The sequence below is a fragment of the Camelus dromedarius genome, chromosome 5 (assembly GCF_036321535.1).
Source record: "Camelus dromedarius isolate mCamDro1 chromosome 5, mCamDro1.pat, whole genome shotgun sequence".
NCBI classification, from domain to species: Eukaryota; Metazoa; Chordata; class Mammalia; order Artiodactyla; family Camelidae; genus Camelus; species Camelus dromedarius.
Genome location: NC_087440.1, coordinates 89,446,487 through 89,469,167, shown reverse-complemented (window position 1 = coordinate 89,469,167; position 22,681 = coordinate 89,446,487). Strand labels below are relative to the sequence as shown.

The following is a 22,681-nucleotide window of genomic DNA, read 5'->3' as shown; positions in this document are numbered from 1 at the left end:
TGACTTTATGCCAGTCAAGCTCACTCAAGACAGCGTCTAGAATGGGTGACAACAAAACTGCAGTTGGGGTTTTCTGGGTCATGGAACTCACATTCTCCTGGGGAGACACAGAGTGAATAAACAAATAAGTAAATAAATATGAAGTCAGAGAGTGATGGGAGAAAAATCAGAGTGGTAATCAGAGCTGGGGATGGGTGTAGGAGGGTCATTTTAAATAGGCAGGCCAGGGAACATCCCTTTAAAGATAAGGTGAACATGTGAGCTGCAAGAAGTGAAGAAACTGACCATGCAGGTATCAGGGGGAAGAGCATTCCAGGCAAAGGGAATAGCAGGTGCAAAGGTCCTGAGGTAGGGTCTTGGTAAGTTCAAGGAATAGCAAGGAGGCAGTGTGGCTGGAGTAGAGTGCTTGAGGGCAACATGATACAGGATGAGGTCACCAAGGTGGGGGGCAGATCACGTATGGCCTTGGGGGCTGTCATCCAAACTTCTGCTTTGACCTCAGTGAAGTAGGGGTCACTGGAGTGTTTTGAGCAGAACAGAGCTGCGATCTGACTTGGGTTTTAAACGAATCATCCTTGATGCTGCACAGCTGAAAGTAAACTGGGGCAGGGGTGGAAGCAGGGGCACCAGGCGGGGGGCTGTGAGAGGTGATGAGGACTTGGTCCAGTGGAGGTGAGAAATCAGACTCTGAATGTACTTGAAGGTGGGTGGAGCAAATGTGACTTGCTGATGGATTGGATGTGAGGCTTGAGAGAGGGGTCAGGGATGATCCTGGGGCTTTTGGCCAGACTGCTGGGAGGATGGATGGAGCTGCCACTCACTAAAGTGAGGAGGACTGAGAGGGGTCTTGGTGGGGGCAGCAGACACCATTGTACCCACCCAATGCCCTTGTCCATGCAGGTGGACAGGCTTCCAAAGGCCAGCACCCGCGACTGCCCTGGGCTCTCTTGGCTCTGCCTGTGGGAGGGGGCAAGCTGGAAATTCCAGCTCCACACTGCCAACCCCCCCAGAACAGCCCTCCGTCCATGACAGGGCAGGGTAGGGGCAGTGTGTGTTCCACACAGGTCCCAGAGTTCCCCAGGGGGGTTGCGTCTCAGTTGCCCCCAGAAGCAACTTGCTTCTTGGGCTTTCTGACCTTTTCTTTCTATGCAACTCCCAACCTCCAACCCCCTCCAGGACCACCCCCCCATAAACTACTTCCACTTAGATTCTTGTCTTAGGATTGGGTTCTGGGAACCCACCTAGGATAAGTGGATGAGGTCAAGAGCTGGCCTTTGCATCTTTTAGGGGTGCGTTGCCCACCTAACATGGAAGGAAAGGCGCATGGGTCCCCGCAGCTGCAGTTCTGGGAAGAGCTTCCGGCTAGAGGTGTAAGTGTGAGAGTCCTCAGCAGAGAGACGCTGTTTACAGACTGGGTCAGACCACACGGGGCTGAGCGCAGGCAGAGAAGAGGCTCCGAGGTGAGCCGCCGTGGCGGGGACAGGCAGTAAAGGGACAGCCAGCCAGGAAGACTGAGCAGGAGATGCCGGGGAGATGTGAGGAAGGCCAAGGAGAGAGGGAAACCTGCAAAGAACAGCTTCAAGGAGGGAGGGATCAGCCCTGCCCCCGGCTGCTGAGAGACCAGGCGAGATGGGACCAAGCACTGACCGTGCATCTAGCTCCACGGAGGTCACTGGGGCTTTGACCTTGACCTGTGGCAGGTTGGGTGGAGAGAGAGGGGGTCAGAGCCCGATGGGTGGTGGATTTGAGAGAAGGGGAGAGAGGAACAGGGGCCAAAGACAGGCAGGCTTCAGAAGGGGGTGTTGCTGTGGGGGTGCAGAGCCAGGGTTGGGGGGGCGGCAGTTAGAAGGAATAAGAAAGAAGAGGTTTGTTTTACAGCACATTATATAAAAATAGGAATGATGCAGAAGAGAAAGAAAAGTGATGATAGAGGAGAGGGGGCATTACTGGGGTCACTGAGTGGGGGGAGCACTGTCCTTGGTTAGGAGCACTGACTTCCCAGTGGGGAGGGCGTGTGGGCCTGGTGCAGGGAAGGGGGCAGCTGTGGAAGCAGCCCTGGAAGGAAGTTCTCTCAGGCCGTTCCACTTGCTCAGGGAAGTAGGAGGCAAGAATAAAGGCTGAGTGTGCAATGGAGGAGGGAGGTGAGGGCCAGAAGAGAAGGAATTTGCACTGCGAGGCGGGGAGGGTGGTGCGTGAGGAAGGAGGCCTGGTGGGGTGCCGGGCAGTGAGGCCCACTCGAAATGAGTGGCTTTGAACTTACACCACTCCACCTGCAAAAAGATGCACCGTGGACATCACACATGACTGGCTGTATTTCTAGAATAATCCAGTATCCATGGTCACTCCCCAAAGCTGCACATTTAGGGAGAATATTCTCAGTTTTGAGTCACCTGAGTGAGAACAGAGTCTGGGCCCTCTTCACCTTCCCAGGCTTGTCTGAGAGTCTCCATTCTAAGCACTGGGGTCCAGTGCCACCTGGGGAGGAAGGTGAGTGATACCTCAGGAAAGTCAAGGACATGGAGTGGCATGGGGTCCCCATTGTCAGGCAAGAAGCAAGCCTAAAACCCATTCCTTCCAGTTCCTGCAGGGGGCACCTGGGGAGGCGAAGGCCGAGCATGAAGACCAGGTGACAGAAGTGATGGGTAAGGGACGGTAGAATGAGGAGATGGCAGACTCCTGGGTTGGGTAGGGCAGACAGAAGCCCTCCTGGGATGTCTCTGGTGGTAGACCTGATATGGTAGAGAAGCCCAGGGAGAGAGGGGAGGGCAAAAATCCCCGCCCCCCGCCGGGTCCCCGGCACACACAGCTTCCTACAACCCTTTGGCTGGCACAGTGGGAATCCAAGTTTTCCTGTGCGCAGAGAAAGTTTTGGACAGTAACTGGAGCAGAAGTCATCTGGAGAGCCCACTGTGAGGCCACCCAGAGGGATGAAGGAAGTCCATGAAATGGCTGAGGGGTGGGCCACTCATTAGAAGTGAGGGTGAGGGGCCAGGAATGTGCCTTGTGCCAGAGGGATGGGGTGATGAGTGCTCAGCTGGGCACCCCAAGTCCGCCGGATGCACCACCCAACAGAGCCAGCCAGGGGTCTCCACCATTGCCAGGAACTGACAGCAACTGTTGAACAGCCCCCAGGCCTGGCAAGTAGGAGAGCGCAAAGAGAACCAGTACTGCCCAGGAGTTCTGAAGAACTTATTACAAAATAAATAAAAACCGAGAGAGACTTTTCATTGTCAAGATTACATTCATCCTACACTGCCAGGTGAGCAGGGGGTGATGAGGACATTCAGAGCAGTGACAGAGAAATACAGAAGCGACTAGTGTTTGTGTGGGATCTGAATGTAGGGTCTGAGTTTTCAGCAGGCACATGGATTGTTGCAGTAGGATGTTGTTTGTCATAAGCACACAGAAGTGGGGCAGTCAGGGAGGGCATCTCGGAGGAGAGGGCATCTTGGTGACTCCTGCAGAATAAAGAGGATGAAGAGTAGGGAGAGGGGAGCACAGCAGTTGCCTCTCACAGGGCAGAGGGTTCTTTGCCTGCAAGCTGGCAAAGCCCTAAAGCACCAGCAGGCAAGTGCCACTCCTGGAGACTCAATACATAGATTTCTTGTCAACTCTGGTGTTGCCAGTCATGGATTGGGGATCCAGGCTTTAAATGCCAAAGCATCTGATTTGTGCTAAGAGTGGTTCCAGAACTTCGACTTAGTGTGGTTCTGTATTTGAACATCAGGCAATTTTTAATCCAAAATCTTTTTGCATATGCACTGTTCAGTTGACCTCCTTAGAATAAAGAGCCCAACCAAAATTATATTCAGCCTCCTCCCACCCTTCCACCCACCCACACACACCCCTGTAGGTCACATGTAGATTTTCAGCTGTAAGATCTGGGGGAGAATTCAGGCATAAAAAGGAAAGAAATATGACACATGCTACTACATGGATGACCCTTGAAAACATTCTGCTAAGTGAAAGAAGCCAGACACAGGAGGTCACATATTGTATGAGTCCATTTATACGAAATGTCCTGAACGGGCAAATCTATAGAGTCAGAAGGCAGATAAGTGGTTGTCAGGGGCTGGAGTCTGGGGGGAACAAGAACTGGCAGCTAATGGGTATGGGGTTTCTTTTTGAGGTGATGAAAACGTTCTAACAGTGATGGTCACACAATTCTGTCACTATACAAAAAAGCACTGAATTGCACACTTTAAAGGGATACATTTTATGGCAACATAATTTTAAAAGTACAATTTTTAAAAAGCAATGTGGGGAGAGGAGCAGAGAGGGGCTTGATTTAAGTTCTGTCCTCTCAAGACACAGAGACTGGCTCAGGTCTGCAGTGCTTGAAGCACTTGGGTTTACCAGAAGGCCAAGACATGATGCAGCTTCTCAGAATAAGCACAAAATCCATTCAATTCCAAGCTGTTGGTGGTTGATTTGAAAACCTGAAAGGGTGACAGTGTACCTAACAGAGTTTGCAGGAGGCTCCCACCATCCACCGTGAAGCAGTGTTTATCCAGGATCTACCATGCATGGACCAGGTGTTGCTGTGCTAGGTGTTGGGGACACAGCAGTGGACAAGACAGACACAGGCCTATGGGAAAGACAGACACTTAACAAGAGGTTTCACAAATAATTACCTGATTACCATTCCAGTGACTTAGACTTTATAAAATGAACATAATAGATTTGGGTATGGGAGCACGTAGGACCTCCCTGAGGAGTTGGCATTTAAGCCAAGCCTAGATGGCTGGGAGAAGACCCATCTAGGTAGAGTGGAAGACACAGCTGCTAAGGAAGGAAAAAGGGATTGGGAAGACCCCAGGGTGGGAGAGGGCACCTGGGAGGACAGAGAGCCAAGAGGAAGAATAGTTGCCACCCTCTGTCACCAGCCATAGAGCTCTTTCCCAAAACCACCAAACAGAGATTCAGGCTTCTAATGCCAGGGCATCTGGCTGGTACTGAAGGTGGGTGCCTTCTGGAATGTTGGTGTCTTGAGGTTTTAAAAAGTGTGTCTTATACCATTGTTTATTCATTCATTCAACAAATATTTATTGAGCATCTGCAATGTGCCAGGCACTGGGGATACACAAGTGAACAACAGTATCCCTGCCCTCCGAGGGCTCACATTCTAAAGGGGGAGACAGACAGTCAACAGGTGAACAGACAGCCAACAAGAGAAAAGAAGGTAACTTCAATGGTGATGGCCCCATAAAGAGTTTGGGACTAGGAGGGCTTTACACAGGGTGGATGGGGCACAGCAAGACTCTAGAGAAGGGACTGAGCTGGGGTGTGTGGGTGCAGAAAGGCTGGGGGCAGCAGTGAGCAAGCAAAGGGTTAGAACCGTACAGAGCAGGTTCTGAGAGCTCAGCAGGGGCCTTGCTGGCCATAGAGTGGACTTAATTTAGAATTATTTAGTTCTAGAGTGATGGGAAGCCTTTGGAGCAGAGAAATGGCACATCTGATTTAAAGCTTCAGAAACATAAGCTTCTTTGGAGGGCGAGGTAAGGTGAGTGGGGGTGAGGGTCAAGGATGGAATGGAAGTACTAAGGAGAAGACACAAAGGTGATACCAGGACAGAAACAGAAGCAAAGGGGGATGTGACCAAAGTAGTGTATTCCAACCCAGGTTGAGTGACCCCGTCCAAGTCCCAAAGTTAAGAGCTTCCCTCTAGAGCCAGGCTGACCTGGGTTTAAATCTAGGCTTACCAACTGTGTGACCTTGGGCAGGTGACTTTGCCTCTGCGCGCCTCAGTCTCCTCGTCTGAACGATGGGGCAACAACAGCGCCTACCTAACAGGGTTGTCGCTGCCATCACGTTTTCGGGGCCCAGCAGAGCGCGGTGGGTGCCGAGCAGCTGCTGCGGCTGTGAGTAATTTGTTACTAAGAATAGTTAGCGCCCCTCTCCCGGCCGCCGTCTCCAAGCGGCCGCGCGCAATGGCAGGGCTGGACCCCCAGCCCCGATGCTGGCTTGGACGCGGCCCCCCGGCCCACCATTCAAGCGCCCCAACCAGGCCCCCGCCCCCACCCCCCGCTCACCTGGGCCGCGGCGGCCCGGGGATGTGCTCGTAGCGGCTGCGAGCGCGGTGCACGAAGGTGCAGCAGAGGCCAAAGACGACCAGGACGGCGCTGCCGAGCAGCATCAGCAGCCCGGGGCTCATGGCTCCGGGGCCGGCCAGGCCGGGGTCGGGGCCGGGCACGGAGGGGGCGGGAGGCCGCGAGCCGACTCAGCTGTCAGCGCCGCGCGCCGCCTCGGCCCCAGGCCCGGCGCGACCCAGCACCGCCCCCGCCCGCTCGGCTCCGCCCCCGCTGGCTCCGACCCCTCCCAGTGCTCTCAGTCCCCGCCAACCACGTCTCCGCCTCCAGCTCCAGCTCCCGGGGCCCGCCCCCGGTTTGCCCCGCCCACCATGTAGCTCCGCCCGCCCGGGGTTCAGGCCCCGCCCAGAACATGTAGTCTCCACCAATCACAACTCTGGTTCTGGCTCAGACCCCTTCCAGCTCCGCCCTCTCCCCTGCCACCTGCCAAGGCTCCGCCCACAACCTTCAAGCTCCACCCCAACAGCAGCTCCGCCCAGAACGCGTTGTCCCTGGCAACCCTAATTCCTCCGCGCTTGCTGCCGTGGCGGCGGCGCTAAATCCTGCTGGCTGGTCCGCCCCCTTTGGCGCCTTCATATAACGGCGTTGCTCCGCGCGCGGTCCTAGGCCCCTTCCTTTCTCCCTAAACCTTTCTGGAAACTCCAGTCCAGCCTCCAAATTTCCGTATTACGCCGACTGTTCCCAAGCCTCTACCTGGAAGCTGCAACCTCAAAGCTGGTTTCCCTTGCCCAGTCTGTCTACAGGGGCAGGTGAAGAGGACGCTGGGGACACGGGGGGCCTATGTCTGCGAATGAAGAGTACACAGCTGGACCTGAGGCTGCCACCCAGACCAAGGGGAAGCCCCATTAGGGAACTGTGGGCGCAACATCGGAGGCATTGACGCAAGTCCAAAGGAACTAGAGTTGGAGTGGGTGAAAATCTGGATATGGAAAGTAGCCCTCAAGCGGGAAAGTGAGAGATGTGCCTGGGGTGGCCAAATGGTATCTTTAAACTTATAACCAAGACTTCCCTCCCTTTTATAACCTGCTTCTTATTACCAGTTCGGGTATGACAGAAGGGGCCAACTCTGGGCTTTTTAGTTTCCAATTCTTACACTCAGGAGCGACCCAGAATGAAAGCAGTGGATGGAAAGGGCTAGTTGTGCCCCCTCCCAGTCCAGATAAAGATCCTTGCAGCAGCAGAGGGGGCACCCAAAGAGTTTAGATGCTGCTGGGTTTCTAAGAAAAGGGCATGCCCCGGCCCGACTCGTGGTCAGGAGTCCCGGAATCCGGAGAGGTTTGGGACTGAAAAACAGAAGTCCCCTGTACCCTCTTCCCAGGGACAGCCAGGGACAGTCCCTACCAGGGGCATGAATGTTCAGGGTGTGTGGGCTGCAGGGTGACAGAGCCAAGCTCTAAGAGTTGGGCCCAGCACAGAGGAGATAGGATTTCTGCCCCTGGCCACTGCAGCCTGGCTGTCCATCAAGGCTCAGTGACAACACTGGCCTCCCCTTAGGGCTGGGAGAAGGTGGCTTGCCACTGTGCCCCCAAGTGGTGGTGAGAAACAGCCACAGGTGCCTGCAAGGGACCTCTGGCTGGCCCTGCAGGGTGAGGGAGAAGGAAGCGGGGAAGTCAAGATAGCCTCTCCTAGACTGTGAAACCTCCAGGGGTTCGGGGCAATTTGAAGGGAGAATGCCAAACAATTATACCTTGAAGGGAGGGCCAGATCTTAAACTTCTCTGGCCACAGTCTGGGACAGGAATAGAACTGTCAGGGTACATTAGTCAGCGTTAGCCTGTCCAGCCAAGCTAGGGAGAGAAGTGGGTGTTAATATTCTCTGGTTCATTGGTTAACAGCAGTGACCTCTGCCTCTGTCCCATCACCACCTCATCTGATCTTTCCAACTCTCCTGTGAGCAGTAGGGAATGAAAAGCTCCCCATCAGAGCCTTTTGCCTGGACAGGCAGCACTGTTAGCCCCCAGCAGAGGGCGCTGCCTAGAAGCACGTGGCCAAGCACCTGGCCCTTCACCAGGAAGGTCTGGACAAACTCTGTCCACTACAGTATTCGCTGGCCACGTGGCTGTCAGCACTCAAAATGTGACCAGTCCACACTGAGAACACTGGTGGAGGAGACGCCATACAGAAAGATTTCCCAGCAGGAATCACTGAAGCAGAAGAGGTGGCCCCAAAGTGGCTGCCATCACTTGAGTAACCTGGCAGAACACAGGTACAGTGGCTCAGGGAAAAAGAAAGACCATGCTCCTTGGTTTAAAGCTAACTCCCCTGGAGGGAGGGGTAAATTAGGAGTTTGGGATTAACAGATACATACTACTGTATATAAAACAGATAAACCACAAGGACCTATTGTACAGCATAGGGAACTATATTCAATATCTTATAATAACCTATAATGGAAAAGAACCTGGAAAAGAATATCTATGTATATGACTGAATCACTTTGCTGTACACCTGAAACATTGTGAATTAACTATATTTAAAAATAAAAAAGAAAGAAAAAGAAAGCTAAGTCCCCCTCTGAATGGAGGACCCAAGACCAGTTACATAGCCACCTTGGAGAGCCTCCCCTCTCATCTGGAAAAGAGTTGTCAGCTGAAGAAAAACACACATCCTGGAAGTTGGGAGTTTTGTTTTATTCGAGGACCATACTGAAGACTATAGCCTGGGAGACAGCCTCTCAGATAGCTCCGAGGAACTGTTCCAAAGAGGTAAAGGAGGAGCCAGGAAATATAGGAGTTTTTGCTGAAAATAAAAAACATGTAGTCGAAGGTCAAAAGATTACTGCTAATTACAAAACCAGACATCTCAGGTTAATGATGTTAGTGCTTTTCTGTGTATAGGAAGATGCAAGAGTCCGGGCTCATTGCAATTACTCCTTAGATATGCATCTTAACTATTTAGGTCCAGCATCCTGTTCTTCTCTCCATCCTGAATTCCCTTCAGAGCGCACCGTGGCAGGGCTACGATGGCTGATGGCTTGATGGCGGGCATTCGTTGTTGACTGGAATGACAGGCAACTTTTTTTTTTGTCTCCAGTGTCGGGGGTGCCTTATGAGATAATTGTGAAGATTAAATAACCCTGCACACCAGAGGCATCTGGCATATAGTAAGTCATCAATAAATGCTAGTTCTTAGCAGGGAGGGGTGAGAGGACAAGAAGATGTGTGTTCTACACGTTAGCTGAAAGGGCTCATCTTCCTCCCATTTTGAAGATTTGTCACTAGGTCATTCTCTTGCTGGTCCCTCCACACGGCATACCTCTCCCCACTCTGTCTCGTGTAGCTGGCAGCTGCCGGTGTGGACACCACCAGCCTGCCACTGAGCTTTCTGTCCAAGAAGAAATGTGGAACAGCCTGGGCACGTTTGTCAATGTTACCTCATTTTTCTTCCAATAATCCTGCTGATTATTTCTGTTTTCCAGTGGGGCTCAGAAGGTTAAATGACCTTCCCAAGGTCACACAGCCAAAGCTGGAACCCCAATTTCTAGCATTCCAGGCATCATCTCCTAGCCAAGCATTTGCAAGGTGTAAACTCAGGAATGCCTTGGGGAGCTGGAGGTTGCCCCCTAGATTGCTTGCCTTCAGCCACTGACTGTAGCTGTCAGGACTGCCAGGGACAGTAGGCCTTTCCTGTCATCAGAGGAGAAATGCGGCCACCCAGGGCCCAGCCCAGTTAGGGCTTGCCAGAGGCATGCAGGTGAACAAGGAACAGATGAGGCCCGGCCAGGGACCTGGAATGCTGTACCTGAAGCTGACACCAGGGATGCAGTCCTGGGCGCTGGGCCACATGTGGGACATCCCTGCAGCATTGGCTCCGAGGGCTCCAGAACTAAGCTGTGTGACTCTGGCCAGAAGCAACCCCTCTCTGGGTCAGGTTCAGAGAGAGATCACACCAGGTGCTGACTGGAGGCCAGGTTAGACAGGTGAGGGCAGAGGCCTGTGGAGAGCAGACCAGCCTCCATCTGCAGAGACTTGGGAGGACTCTGAGGCAGGGTCAGAGTCCCTGGGGACAGTCACTTGTGAATGCTCCCTCCGCTTACAGGCAGATGGTGGCATGCACAGACTGGACAGGAGTCTGCACTTAATCCTGCCCCTTTCTGGGCTTGTGTCCCCACGTGCACGATGAAGAGGCCCAGTGAGGGGGATACTGAATTCCGTTTTCCTGAGGCAGCACAGTGTGGCAGCCCCCAGCTGGGGCTCTGGAGCCAGACTGCCTGGTTTCACATACTGGCTGTGTGACATTTGGCAAGTAACTAAGCCCTCCTGGGCCTCGGCTTCCACATCTGTAAACCGTGTGTGGGAGGGGGTGCCATAGCACCTGCCTCGTAGAGTTCACATGAGGATAAATGAATGAATAATATGTAAAACCTTTAGAACGGTGCCTAGCATAGTAGGTGCCCAGCCAGGGTCTGCTACCTGCCCTTGCTATTACTATTGAAAGAGCAGGGAGTCAGCGTGAGCCTCCTTCTCAGGATTCAGGCCGCAGCCTCAGCCTCAGCCTCATTTGGAGTTGAGTGGTGCTAGGTCTGTGGGTTAGGGTGGAGGAGCATCCTGCCTGGAGAATGGGTGGGCCCTGCCCAGAGGAGTCAGATGGGGCCTGGAACCTCCCCAGTTGCTCCAACAGACAACAGTGATGCTCAGGGACCAGCTGAGGGCTGGACCACTCCACCCCACCACTTGGGGAAGATGCCAGGGGCCTCAGATGGTGGCCCCCCACTGTGGGTGCTGAGGGGCAGTGGGAGGTACCCTCGTTACTTCCACCCCACCCCCTGGGCCTCACCTTGTGGCATCATGTCCTCCAGGCCTTGGAGCTCCTCAGTGTGGGGAGGGGCAGGGAAGAGGGCATAGGAGCCCTGGGAAGAGGAGCCAGAGGCTACTGCAACCCATCCCCTGGCTCCAAGCCAGAGGGACCAATAGCTCTGGTCCTCCTGCTGGGCAGGGCCATGGCGCGACCCTGCTCTGAGGGCCCTGAGGGCCACCCCACCTTCCCTGGGCTCTAGTCTTAGCTCGGCCCTGTCTTAGAAAGGCCAGGGACACTAGCCTCCTAGGTTCATTTCCCCATCTGCACAGTGAGGAGTTTGGCCTGGACAAAAAAGCCCTCCCACCTCCTAACACTTCAGGATTTCCCTGCATCCAGGGGACATGCTCAGTCTACTACCCACTGGGCAGTGGGAGGCTGCACAGCCACCTGCTTGGCAGAAGCGGCCCACAGGGGTCTCCATCAGCTCTTTCCAGCAAGACTGGCAGCCAACAGTGGGTGGGGACCCTGGGCCAAGTGGAGACTTTCTGCGGGTATAGCCAGGGAGTTCGGTGGTTAGGGTGCTGGCAGGGGCTAGGGCTAGGCAGCTTGTGTTCAAATCTGGCTTCTCCCTCCCTGGCTGGGAGATCTCAACTAAGATACTTAGGCTCTGTGCACCTCTGTTTCCCCATCTGTAAAAGGGGAAGAAGAGGGTTGTTTTGAGGATTGAATGAGTTCAGGCATGCTGCATGGTTCTTACAACAATGCCAGCACACAGGCCACACTCAGTGCAGGGTTAATGGTGGTTTCCATGCGGGGCTCAACAGGGTTAGACACGCCACAAAGGTTTGGGGCCTGTGCTAGCCCCACTCAGAGCAGAGGTAGGAGGAGTTCGAGAGGGTGATCCCATACTCCACACTCAGCTGGGAGACCCCACCAGACTTCTGCCTGCACCATTTCCTCTGCCAGGCACACCACCCCTAGCGCCAGCTCATCTCCCAGGACAACAGCCAGGTTGGGTTGGAATGCCCCACCCAGAGCCCTCTCAGTGCCCCTACATGGGCAATATCCTGTTCTCACTGCATAGAGACCAGCTATCTGCTTACCCTCCCGGCCCCCTATCCGAGGCTGAGCCCAGCCATACTCAATGCCCCTTGACAGGCCTGGCATGAGTTAAGGTAGAGGCCCTTAGTGGGCAAAACAACTTCCACCTGTGAGCAGGAGGGAGGCTGCAGGCCCAGCCTCCTTCTCCCACCCCCATCCCAGCTTCCAGGCAGGTGTGAGTCAGACAGAAAAGGCAGGAAGGGATTTGTAAACAGTCACGTTTTTGGCGCAGCACTGGGTGACAGAACATCAGTAGTCTCAGTGGATCCACAGCTTGCTCGACCCCCAGGGTCGGGCTGAAGGAATCAGAGATTTCACTGAGCAGGGGTGGGGATGGAGATGGCAGAGGTGGCCCTGGCACAGTCTTGAAAATGGAGAAACTTGAAGCCTCACCAAGGACCATGTGGCTTGGTGTAACTGCATGGAAGCCCTACCCAGCCAGCATGGTGGTTTCCGTACCTGGGAGCAGGGGAGGGTCAGGCCTCAGGGCTGGGGGAGACCACCCAGCACAGTCCCCAGAGCACCCACATGGGCCCAGCATGATAAGGAGGTCCAAGATGACCAGGAGGTGTCTCCTTGAAGTCATCCAGTCTTCCCTGCCAGCCCTCCCCAGGCACTCGCTTCCTCCCAGGCAGCCTGACCCTGGCCGATACAGTCGCAGTGCACAGGTCACCCTGGACCCATCAGTCTGTTGGCTTCCCTCGGCCCCACTAGATGCCTTCATGTTTTCTTCAGCAACTTTTCCAGGCTACGGGTCCACACTCTAGGGCCTTCCACTCCCCTCTGGGCAGGGCAGGCCTTATCCACTCCCTCCACACACCAGCTATGCCTCTGTTAATGCAGCCAGGGGGCATATCTGTGCTTGAAGGGTGGCTGCCCTCAGAGCTCAGAGTTCTGTCAAACTGTGTTCCTGCTGCTGCTTGAGATGCTTGGAGGTAAGAAAAGAACACCTGGAACCCACGATCACACACCCACAGGGACCTCAGGGATCCCAACACACACTGCCAGTTCCAAGTTGTAGAAGACACGTGGCCAGGAACACAGAATAGGCGTGCACCATCTCACATGCATCCACAGGACAGCATTACAGATGAGCCACCCCTATGCCACCACCCGCCGCCCCCTATACCCTCGGATTCGTGTGCGCGCACCAGGCGCGTCCCAGGCTCCGGACGGGAGAAGGAAGGCCAGGCCGGACAGACGATGCTCGCCTACAGATCTGGGTCCTCGCGGCTGCACACGACACCGGCGTCCTCCTGGTGGTCGCAGTTGTGCGAGCCCAGGCCTGCGTGCGCGCACTGCAGCAGGTTGCGCTCGCCTCCCGCGCAGCGCACGTCATCCAGCAGGATGGGCAGCGTGCGGCCCTCGCCGAACTCGGCGCGCTTGGCCGCCCGCACCGCATAAGCAAAGCCCAGCTGGCGGCACACAACGGCGGCGGCCTTGATGTCCCATGCGTCGTCGCACACGGTGCCCCAGCGTCCGCCCGCGAACACCTCCACGCGCCCGCGGCCCGGACTCAGGCCCGCCGGCCGCACCAGGCGCACGGCGCCGTCGGAGGGCTCGGGGTCATCTGTGCCCGGCCGTCCCCGCCGCCTGCCGCCCCGCCGGCGCCCGGGACGCCGGGTGGCCCGCGGGGTGGGCGCGGGCCGAGCGGCCGTGGGGTGGCTGCGGCGGGGAGCCTTGGTGGGCGTACGCGCTGTCGGCCTCCGGTTGCTCTCAGTCGTCCGGATGAACTCTGCACAGAGGAAGAGCCTGCGGTCAGAGGGACCCCAGCCACCCCGGCCCACCCCAGCTCTCCACCTCGAAATGCACACCCCAGGAAAAGATGTCCTCCTCTGCCTTCCACTCAGATCCTGAGGATGAGGTGCCTCTTGGGCACCAGTGGTGCTTCCTGGGTCATCCCCACAGGATGTCATCCTGGAGCTGGGTGCCAGATGCTTCAGTCCTGCAAACCTCGCCGGCAGCTGCTTTGTGCCTCTGCTGCTGCGTCTCTTCCCCCACCCCCAGCGATCCTCCCCTCCCAGGAGTCCCCAGTCTGGCAGAGGGGAAGGACCCTTACACTGGAAATTTATGAGGGCAGTGGCAAGGAAGGGAAGTCTAGGGGCTTCTCAGAGCAAGTGATCTTTCTGGTTCCAATCTTTGGTTTAAGGGTGAGAAAAGTGAGGCTGGCTGATGGGGGGGAGGGCGAACTGCTGGGGGCAGAGGGCAGAACCGCAGGATGGGAATCAGCCTGCCCAAGACCCTTGGTCAAGTGAGGCCTTCCCCTCCAGGCTCACAAGGCTGCTGTCCCCCCTGCCTATCACAGGGGGCTGGATGGAAATTTTCTAGATGTAGGGCTGTGGAACCACACTGTCCATCCCCCTACTATCTACCTCACCACAGGACCTGCACACATTAGGTTTTGGGGAGCTGAGGTGGGTGATTCCCTTTGTCCCTGAAGAACATGGCCCTCACACTTGGCCCAAGTAAGCCACAGGGATAAACCTCACTCTCCATCAGACAGTCTGCTTGACCCTGCCTCCCTTAGGGGAGATGGAACCCCCAGACTGCTCAGTTACTATGGGAACGGCTCAGAGGGCCACCTGCCCCTTAATCCTTCAAACTCAGCCAGTTTCACTTTGCAAAACACTGAGATGCGTGCTGAGAAAGGCCCTGGATACAAGGCCAAGTGCAGGCTGGGGCTGGAACACGGGCCAGACACTCCCTCAGCCTGCACCCTGGCCCCCACTCTGTTAGGGAAGGACTTCCATTTTCCCAAGGACTTCCTTGCTCATCCTGCTGCCTTCACTGCCTATGCTGCCCTTCCCCCACCTCTGCAATGCACCTTCCTTTTGGTCCAGGCTCCACTCAGCCTCCAGGACCTTCCTGCCACGCCCCCTCCATCCTGGGTTCTGCACTGCTCTGGGTCCCCATGGCACCCAGCACAACTTCGGTCACGGGGCCTGGGACACTAAATGCCTTCTCTGTCTGCCCCAGCTGGGACAGGGCCTGGTCTGACTTCTCCAATGGCCCCAGAATCCAGCACAGAACGAGTAATTAACAAAGTGCAGAAACTGCTGAATGAGTGAATGGAAAACTCTGCCAGGGCCTAAAACCAACTGCGGTGAGAATTAACCTCCCCTAAGCCCGAGCTCATCCCTTCCCTCGGTCTTCCTCACCCCTCCCTCAGGACTGGGCACCCCCACTGGCCCAGGTGCCCAGCCTCTCCCTTTTCCTGCCCCCCACCCCAGTCTGCCAACTGGAGACCTGCTGGCCTGATGAAGTGTTTCCTTTGGCCTGAAGGGCAGTTTTTAAAATTGTGAACTAGTTGCCAATATTTTCCAGGAGATTGTACGTAACAACCCAAGAAGGCAGGGACCAGACCCACTTGCTCACCATGATAGCCCCAGCATGGAGCACATATAGGTTGCGGATGGATGGATGGATGGATGGATGGATGGATGGATATCCTGCTTGTCTTAAGAATTAGAAGATCTGACAACACGGGGTCTCTCTCCCTTCCCACCTAGCTTGGGCCCAGTGGAACAGGCCTCACCTTGGGGCATACCCATTTCAAATGGCACCAGATTCCACGGGCAGTCATTATGGCCTGGCCTGGCCCTTGGGTCATAAGGATTTGTATCTGCTCCCTCCCCACCAAGCTTATCAAAACAGAATCATCTTATAGCAGACCCAGCCCAAATGTCCCCTCTCCCAGGGGCCCTTAAGCCTAAAATAACTCTTTCCAGTCTTGCTCACATATAGATATATCCTCTTTCTCGGTCCCTCCCAAGAACTCTGAGTGAACTGTGCCTGGGACCAGCTGTTTTCCCCTTGACCATGCTCGTTGTGAGGCCTGCAGCCCCTTGGGGCCACTCACCCTTGGCCGAGGACTGGCACATGCCACTTGAGTGAAAGGGGGCTTATGGAGTTCCAACCACTTTAACTGAGTGTCTAATGAGCACCTGGCACCATGCGAGGCATCGGGGCCCAGCCAGGAGCATCCACATCTGGTGGAGGGGAGCAGGGTGTGGCTGTGGGAGCTCCCACTGTGTCCCCTGTTGGCAGCGGCACTTACTTTCTTTGGGCACGAAGTGGATGAGGCGGCTCCTGACCTTCACCTGGGCGGGCTGGATCTGACACTTGCCGGGTGGTGCCCGTCTGCCGACACACAGGAGGTGGTGAGTCCCACCCTGGGAGCCCAGCCTGAGCATGTCCCTCTGACATGGCCCTCCCCCTGCAGCTAGGCCCGAAGGGGAAGGGCTGGGTGGGTGTGGACAGAAGCAACGGTGCCTTACGGAGCAGCTACTGTGTGGCCCGCAGCATTCCTGCCGCTTCATGCCTCCCAGACTCCGAGAGCCCAACTGCAAGAAAGGAGTCCCCTATAATGGCCCATCAAGTCACACTCAGCCTCTGCCTGGAGAGCACGTGGAGGGCCAGTGGCTCACCCCTTCCTGGATCACTTCTAATTTGGAGCATGAAGTGTCCTTGGGATGTGATCAAATGTCACAGTCCTCTCCAGCCTGCCTGTCTGATTCCTGTAACTTAACTACAGACCATTTCCTGCCCCAACCCTGGTCCCCAACTCCCACAGCCTTTGAGGAGGGTCTGTCCCTCTGGTTCTGGGACTTCTGGTGACACAGAATCAGGGAAAGGTTAAGTTGATTGAAAGAATAAAGCGGGGAGAGAGAGAAAGCCTCGAGGCAGGCAGCGGAACAAAGGGACCTGGGGGCCTTGGAGTGTGAGGCTGGAAAGAGCCGGGAGAGAAAAGACCCTGAGTAGAGCTGCCAAGGTTCTGAATTGGGTCTCCTTGGATGTCTTTGAGGGCACAAGTAAGGAATGGAATCCCATTTTAATGAGCTCTTGGCCGTAGATCTATGAGTCTTTGAATGAGACCGACCCTATTCTGTGACCAGCCCACATGGGTCCAAGGCTTCAATGGGTTCCAGCAGCACAAGGGGAAAGCCTACGGGCTGAGGGAACCACGTGACTTGGGGTGGCTTCCAGACAGGTTTGGCAAAAGAGGAACATGGAGTAGAGGTGTGGGCCTTTCCCCCAGAGGCTGTAACACAACCAGGCACACCCACTCGTCCAAACTGCAGGAAGGGTGCACTGAACTCCAGTTAATACCCACATGTTTCACACTGACCCAGCAGAGTTTTGGTCCTTAAGGAAATTACATAGAAATGTCTGTTTTGCAAAAGGGTAATAGATATACCCAAAAAGGCCACAGTGGTTATGTTTGGGCGGCAGTGGGTGATCCCACCCCAGCCCTTCCACTTCCCATTCTCTCATTTTCCAAATGTTCTGGGACGGGGCTCCTATGCAATATGTTATGATGCAAAAAATTACATGGACTCCAAAGGAGAAAAAATGAAAGAGATGAGAAGGGTCAGGGAGGGAGCAGGGAAGGGGAGTCTGGCCCATTTGTGGCTCCTCTGACCCACACGACCTTGAGCAGAGCGCCCTGAGTCTCAGGTTCCCTCTGCTGCATGGAGGTAATGAGCCAACAAAATACTGCACGTCTCAAGGGGATGGTGGGTCTGAGGCAGCATCTGGCATGAATTAGGTGATAGTTCCTTCGAGAAGCACTCTTTTTTCTAAAAATTGGAAATAACCTACATGTCCAAGGAATGGATAAGGCAATTATGACCCAGTGACTCAACAGAAAATTATGCAGCCGTCAAAACCGAGCCTTTTTGAGGGTGATGTTGCAACATGGAAATGTTTATGCATAATAAGGGTAGACCAACGAAGAAAAATGCCAAGTCTGTCTGTGCTTCTCCACAGTGACATAAATCCAAAGAGGAATGAGACCTCAGGGAAATGAAAGGAGGAAGCACTTATGTTCTTCTGGATAACTAGTTGTGTCAATAATGAATAAATTTGTACTTTCAACAAAAACGTGTGGTAAACAAGGAATGTCTGAGAAGCCGTCACAGACCAGAGGAAGCTAAGGAGACATGATGAGTAAATGTAATGTGGAAACTAGGTGGGATCCTGGAGCCAGAAGAGGACACTAGGCAAAACTAGAGAAATCCTTGTTTTATAAAGTGTGGAGTTGCCCTAACTTAAAAAAAAAAGTGGGGAGGGGGAGGTATAGCCCAGTGGTAGAGCACATGCTTAGCATGCATGAGGTCCTGGATTCAATCACCAGTACCTCCATTAAAAACTTAAAAAATTAGGAGGGTGTCGCTCAGTGGTAGAGTGAACAGGGTCCTGGTTCAATTCCCAGTACCTCTGTTTAAAAAAAAAACAAATAAATAAACCTAAAATTATCTCCCCATCAAAAAAAACACACAAAAAAAAGTTTTTTTAATTTTAAAAATTAAAAAAGTTTTAAATAAAAAATTAAAATAAAATCTTAAAAATTAAAAATATGCAGCATTTAATTAATAGTCATGTATCAATTTGGTTCATTAATTGTGAAAAATGTATCATGATTATGTAAGACGTTAACAGTAGAAGACACTGGGTGAGGGATATATGGGAAACTCTGTACTACCTTTGCAACTTGTCTGTAAATCTAAAACTATTCTAAAAGTTTTAAAAGAATTTTTAAAAAATGTAACGGTGGGGCCTGCCCTTACCCAACCCCACTGGTATCTCTGGTTTCCTCTGATCATGAGTAGAGCTGGTCTTTGAGGCTCGCAGGTTGGTTTTGAATCCTAGATCTGCCCCTTGCCAGCAGTATGAGCTTAGCTAGTTGCTTCCCCTCTCTGTGCCTCAGTTTTCTTATCTGAAAAATGGGGAGATTAATAACACCCACCTTAGGGAGTGGGAGAGGAGGAAAATGAGGTAATGGGGATGAAAACTCTTGGCAGACAGAAGGAGCTAAGGTGATGCCATAGGAGGGGGACTCACCTGGAGGGGTCGATCATTTTGTAGACCACCCCGTGTGCCGCTGTGGCACTCGGCATGCCTGTTGACATGAAGTACAGCTCCCCTTGGACAAGAAACAAGGCAAAGAGTGAGAACGCTGCCTGAACACTGTGCCCGGCAGCCCCATGCCCCCACCATGGCTCTGAGCCGGACCCCAACCTCAGCAAGCCACAAGGGAGACGCTCCAGGTCGGTGTAGCTCTCCAGTCCCTGGAACTGGAAACTGAGGCTGAGAAAGGCGTCCAGACGTGCCCAAGGGCCTCTGCCACCCAGCCTCCTGTTCTGCCAGCTGCTCTGACTGGACCCACACAGGCTCTTGCCTCCTTCCTGGTGACCCGGCTCCACCCCTGGTCCCTTCCTGGGGTTCATGCCTAGCACCACACACCTCTGAGCACAAATGAAGGCCCACTGCCTGCCTCCTGGGTGACTGCGGGCACATGTGGCTCCCTGAGCCTCAGCTTTCCCACCCCCAAAATGGGTGTGCCCCATAGGGTCGTTGTGAGGATGGAGAGACCAGACAGCCATGGCTCCATCGATATGGAGTAGAATTGCTGTTGTTATTGTCATTGTCACCCAGGGGCCGGGGCCTGCCAAGTCCTTGGGGGCAGAGCCTCTCTCCACTCACCAGCAGGCCCCTCTGAAGCAAGAAGCAGGGGCAGAAAAGTACATGCTGGGGGAGTCCCTAGTGTGAGTCCCAGCCCCTGCACGTGGCCCCATGTGAGCTCCAGCAGCTCTAGGACAGCCCCACTTCAAGCCTCAGTCTCTGCCACCTCTCCTGGCGGTGTTAAAAATGCAGCAAGTTAAGTTATGAGCACCTGGCGCCATGGATGCTCTCAGGGAATGTTCTCTGTTCTCTCCTCACCCCCATCCCGGCCGCTGGCCCTTGCTGCCACTGGTACCTATGCCCAGGGAATAGGCTTCATTATTCCTAATTTACAGACTAGAAAACAGAGGCTCAGAGAGGTTAAGTGACTTGTCCAAAGTCACACAGCTGGTGAGTGGTGAAGCAGGCCAGGAAATCAGGAACAGCACCGCCCCCAAGCCCACACTGATATATGATACATGGTAGCTGGGAGGCCCAGACACAGGCCGCATGTGACTTAGTGGGATGGTTCAGCCATGGTAATATCTTCTGTCCTTATAAGAGGACAGCGGAGAGCTCTCCCAAGGTGGGGGACGGGGGTGGTTTCCCCAAGGAGAGGCTGAGACAGACAGGGAGAAGGGAGCTGGGAAGAAGGCATGTCCCTGGCGACTGGTGCAGTCACTGAGGGCTTCATATGGTGGGGTCTGAGAGTCAGAGCCCAGGAAACCCGGGGGATTCCTTGATGGGGAAGGCTCTTGAGAGGTGACCCCCTGGGAACTGGGGTACATCCAGCTGTGGCAGGGAGCTGGGGGCTGGGAAGGTCAGGATGTTGAGTGGTCATTAGCCCTGGCCCTTCTAGGAGCACCAGCCCTGCCTTGGTGGTGGGGGGCAATAAGCCCACAAGGTGATGATGCAGCTTGTGGGAGGGAGAGGGGTACCCTGGCAAGCAGGCCCCTACCCAAGAGTCCATAGGCACAGCCACAAATTTGTGTGTAGCTTTGAGCCATCACTTCCTTCTCTGGGCTTCCTTCGGGAGAGAGGCCCTTGGGAGCAGCCACTGTCTTCTCCCTGGCTGTGCAGCTCTCCTCCAACCTACACTCCAGCCCCTGGAGCACCTCAGGGCACTCCGCACATGCTGTTCCCTTAGCCTAATGCCCTTCCTTTGTCTGACCTAGTTCAGGCTTGAGGCCCTGCTCCGGGAGACCTCTAAGGGCCAGGCTGGGTCCAGTGCCCCCCATCCTATGACTAGGCAAGAGAAGTCAGCCTCAGTTTCTCTGCCTGTAAAGTGACAGGATTGGATCAGGTGCACTCCAAGGCCCCATCCAGCCTAAATCTGCAGGGACCAATGGCCCCCAACCCACTGCACAAGCAGGGAGCCCCCACCAGCACTGCTAAGCCCTGCCCAGGACCATGCTGCCCTCCTGGTCTCTGTGGTGTGGACTATTCCTGGAGGACACCGGGCCAGCAGAGGTCCTCATTTTGCAATTTGCAACTATCAGAAGATGGAGCAGAGACGCTGAGGCTGGAGGGAGCTGGGACAGGTTTGTTGGCATCAGCCCACAGGTCTCTGTGCCTTCCGGGGCCACCTGCCCAAGCTCGCCACATGCTGTCCCTGGGCGGTCTGTCTTTGAGGGGCCTCCTCCCGGCTGACCATCCCTCCATGTCACTCAGAGGGCTGAGGAAGGGCCCCTGGGGAACTGCCCCTTCCAGGCCCTGCCCCTGGGCCTGGCTCTGGAGGGGGAGGAAAGTGGAGAAAAGGCACCCCTCCTTTCAAAACACGTTAACCCCCTACTGCCCGAAAGAAAGGGCTTCCCAGGGCCCAGTGGGCTTGGAGAGGTGGTGGGGGCTGGGGCTGTCCTTTTGAAAATTTAGATTCTGACGGGTGTCGTTTCAACAAAGGTTTCCCAGACTCAGGCCTGGGGGCTCTGGGCACTGGGCCCTGCAGGGGAAACCTCTCGAAAGGCCCTAGGGTGGGCGTTGCCTAGTAACCTGGCCAAGCATCCACCGGCGCCCACTGGGAGCCCCTCAGCCTTTGTCCAGAGACAATCCTAGGGCCAAGGACAAAGGCGGGATCCAGCCCCATGGCCCTTCCTCCTCTCCCCTCCCCCTCTGTTCCTTGCATTGAAAACACAAGTGGCTGAATAGGGGACCCAGTAATCAGCAAGAAAGCGGTGCTCACCGCTGTCTAGAGACAATGTGGTTTCATTTATAGGCCCCAATACTTTTGCCATCAGGAACCCAGGGTGCTGGAAGTCCCTGGGGAGTCGCTCTCCCCACACCTGCCTGCATTTCCACCATCACAGATCCTTTCCTGGTCCCATAACTGCCCTGGATTCTTACCTGTGGTGTCACACTACCCCTGCCCAGAGGGGAGTGGGAGAAAGGGGAGACGGGAGACCACCACTCTCATCTTCCAGATGAGGAAATGGAAGCCCAAGTGAGAACTGAGACCCAAGCAAGATTCGAGCCCTCTGAACAGGTCACTCTCCAGCCTGAAGGTGATTTCAGGCCTGAGACACCATCCCAGGCCAGAGGGACCCACAGGGTGGCGGGTAGTCCCAGGCATGGGCAGCCTGGGTGGAGAGGCCTCAGGAGCCCTCACCGGCCTCGTCCTCTGCGAAGGAGATGATGTGCGGGTAGTAGTTGTTGATGAGGCCTGGGAACTGGCAGGTCTGGCCACGGCCCATGCAGATCTCGCTGTACCGCCACTGGCTTGTCCCCAGGTTCTCTCGGAGGGACATCAGACGCCTGCGAAGGAGGAGGGGCTGTGGGATCATGCCTGGTGTGGTGCTCAGAGGAGCCCCGCCCACCAATCCTTCCATCCACTCACCTGTTACCCATACAACCAGGACCATGCATTATTTGCAAGGTCCAGTGCAAAATGAGCAGGCAGGTCCCTTGCTTAAAAGTACTAAGAATTTCAAGACAGTGATCGCAGAGCAGTAAACCAGTGTGGGTTCTTCTGAGCATGGGCCCCGTGCAACTGCACAGGCTGCATGTCCATGAAGCCACCCTGCGTGCAATCTTTACTGAGCACCTGCTTTACACCCAGGGAAGTACAGGGCTGAATGAGACCAGAGTGGTTCCTGCACCCTTGGCTCAGCCTCACCCACTGACCAGCAAGAGGCAGACAGGAGCTGGCTTCTGTTTCAGAACCCTCCAAGGCTGGCCCAAGAGTCTGCCCATGCTTTGGAGCTGTCTCCACTTCAGAGCATGAAATGGAGAATCAGGCGTCTTCAGAATATGCTGATCTTGTCCCTCTCTCCCTTCTACACCTGCCTACTGATGCTTTCAGGTCCTTCTCAGACATCC

At 54.8% G+C, this 22,681-nt stretch overlaps 2 protein-coding genes across 3 annotated transcripts in view; both read right to left on the bottom strand.

Annotated features, from left to right (window-relative positions):
- LOC105095410 (cholesterol 24-hydroxylase) overlaps window positions 1-6,344 on the bottom strand; it is a 29,551-nt gene extending 23,207 nt beyond the window's left edge. Inside the window, 1 exon segment of the mRNA XM_031454296.2 lies at window positions 6,033-6,344. Within this exon segment, the coding sequence (XP_031310156.2) occupies window positions 6,033-6,154 (122 nt within the window). The 5' untranslated portion in view covers window positions 6,155-6,344.
- A 2,355-nt stretch (window positions 6,345-8,699) lies between these two features.
- HHIPL1 (HHIP like 1) overlaps window positions 8,700-22,681 on the bottom strand; it is a 29,364-nt gene continuing 15,382 nt past the window's right edge. For both annotated transcript variants that reach the window (XM_064486239.1, XM_064486240.1), the window contains exons 6-9: window positions 21,972-22,117; window positions 18,770-18,851; window positions 15,984-16,066; window positions 8,700-13,661 (exon numbers count right to left, since the gene is read on the bottom strand). In XM_064486239.1, the coding sequence (XP_064342309.1) occupies window positions 13,138-13,661; window positions 15,984-16,066; window positions 18,770-18,851; window positions 21,972-22,117 (835 nt within the window). In that variant the 3' untranslated portion in view covers window positions 8,700-13,137. The remainder of the gene's footprint in view (window positions 13,662-15,983; window positions 16,067-18,769; window positions 18,852-21,971; window positions 22,118-22,681) is intronic.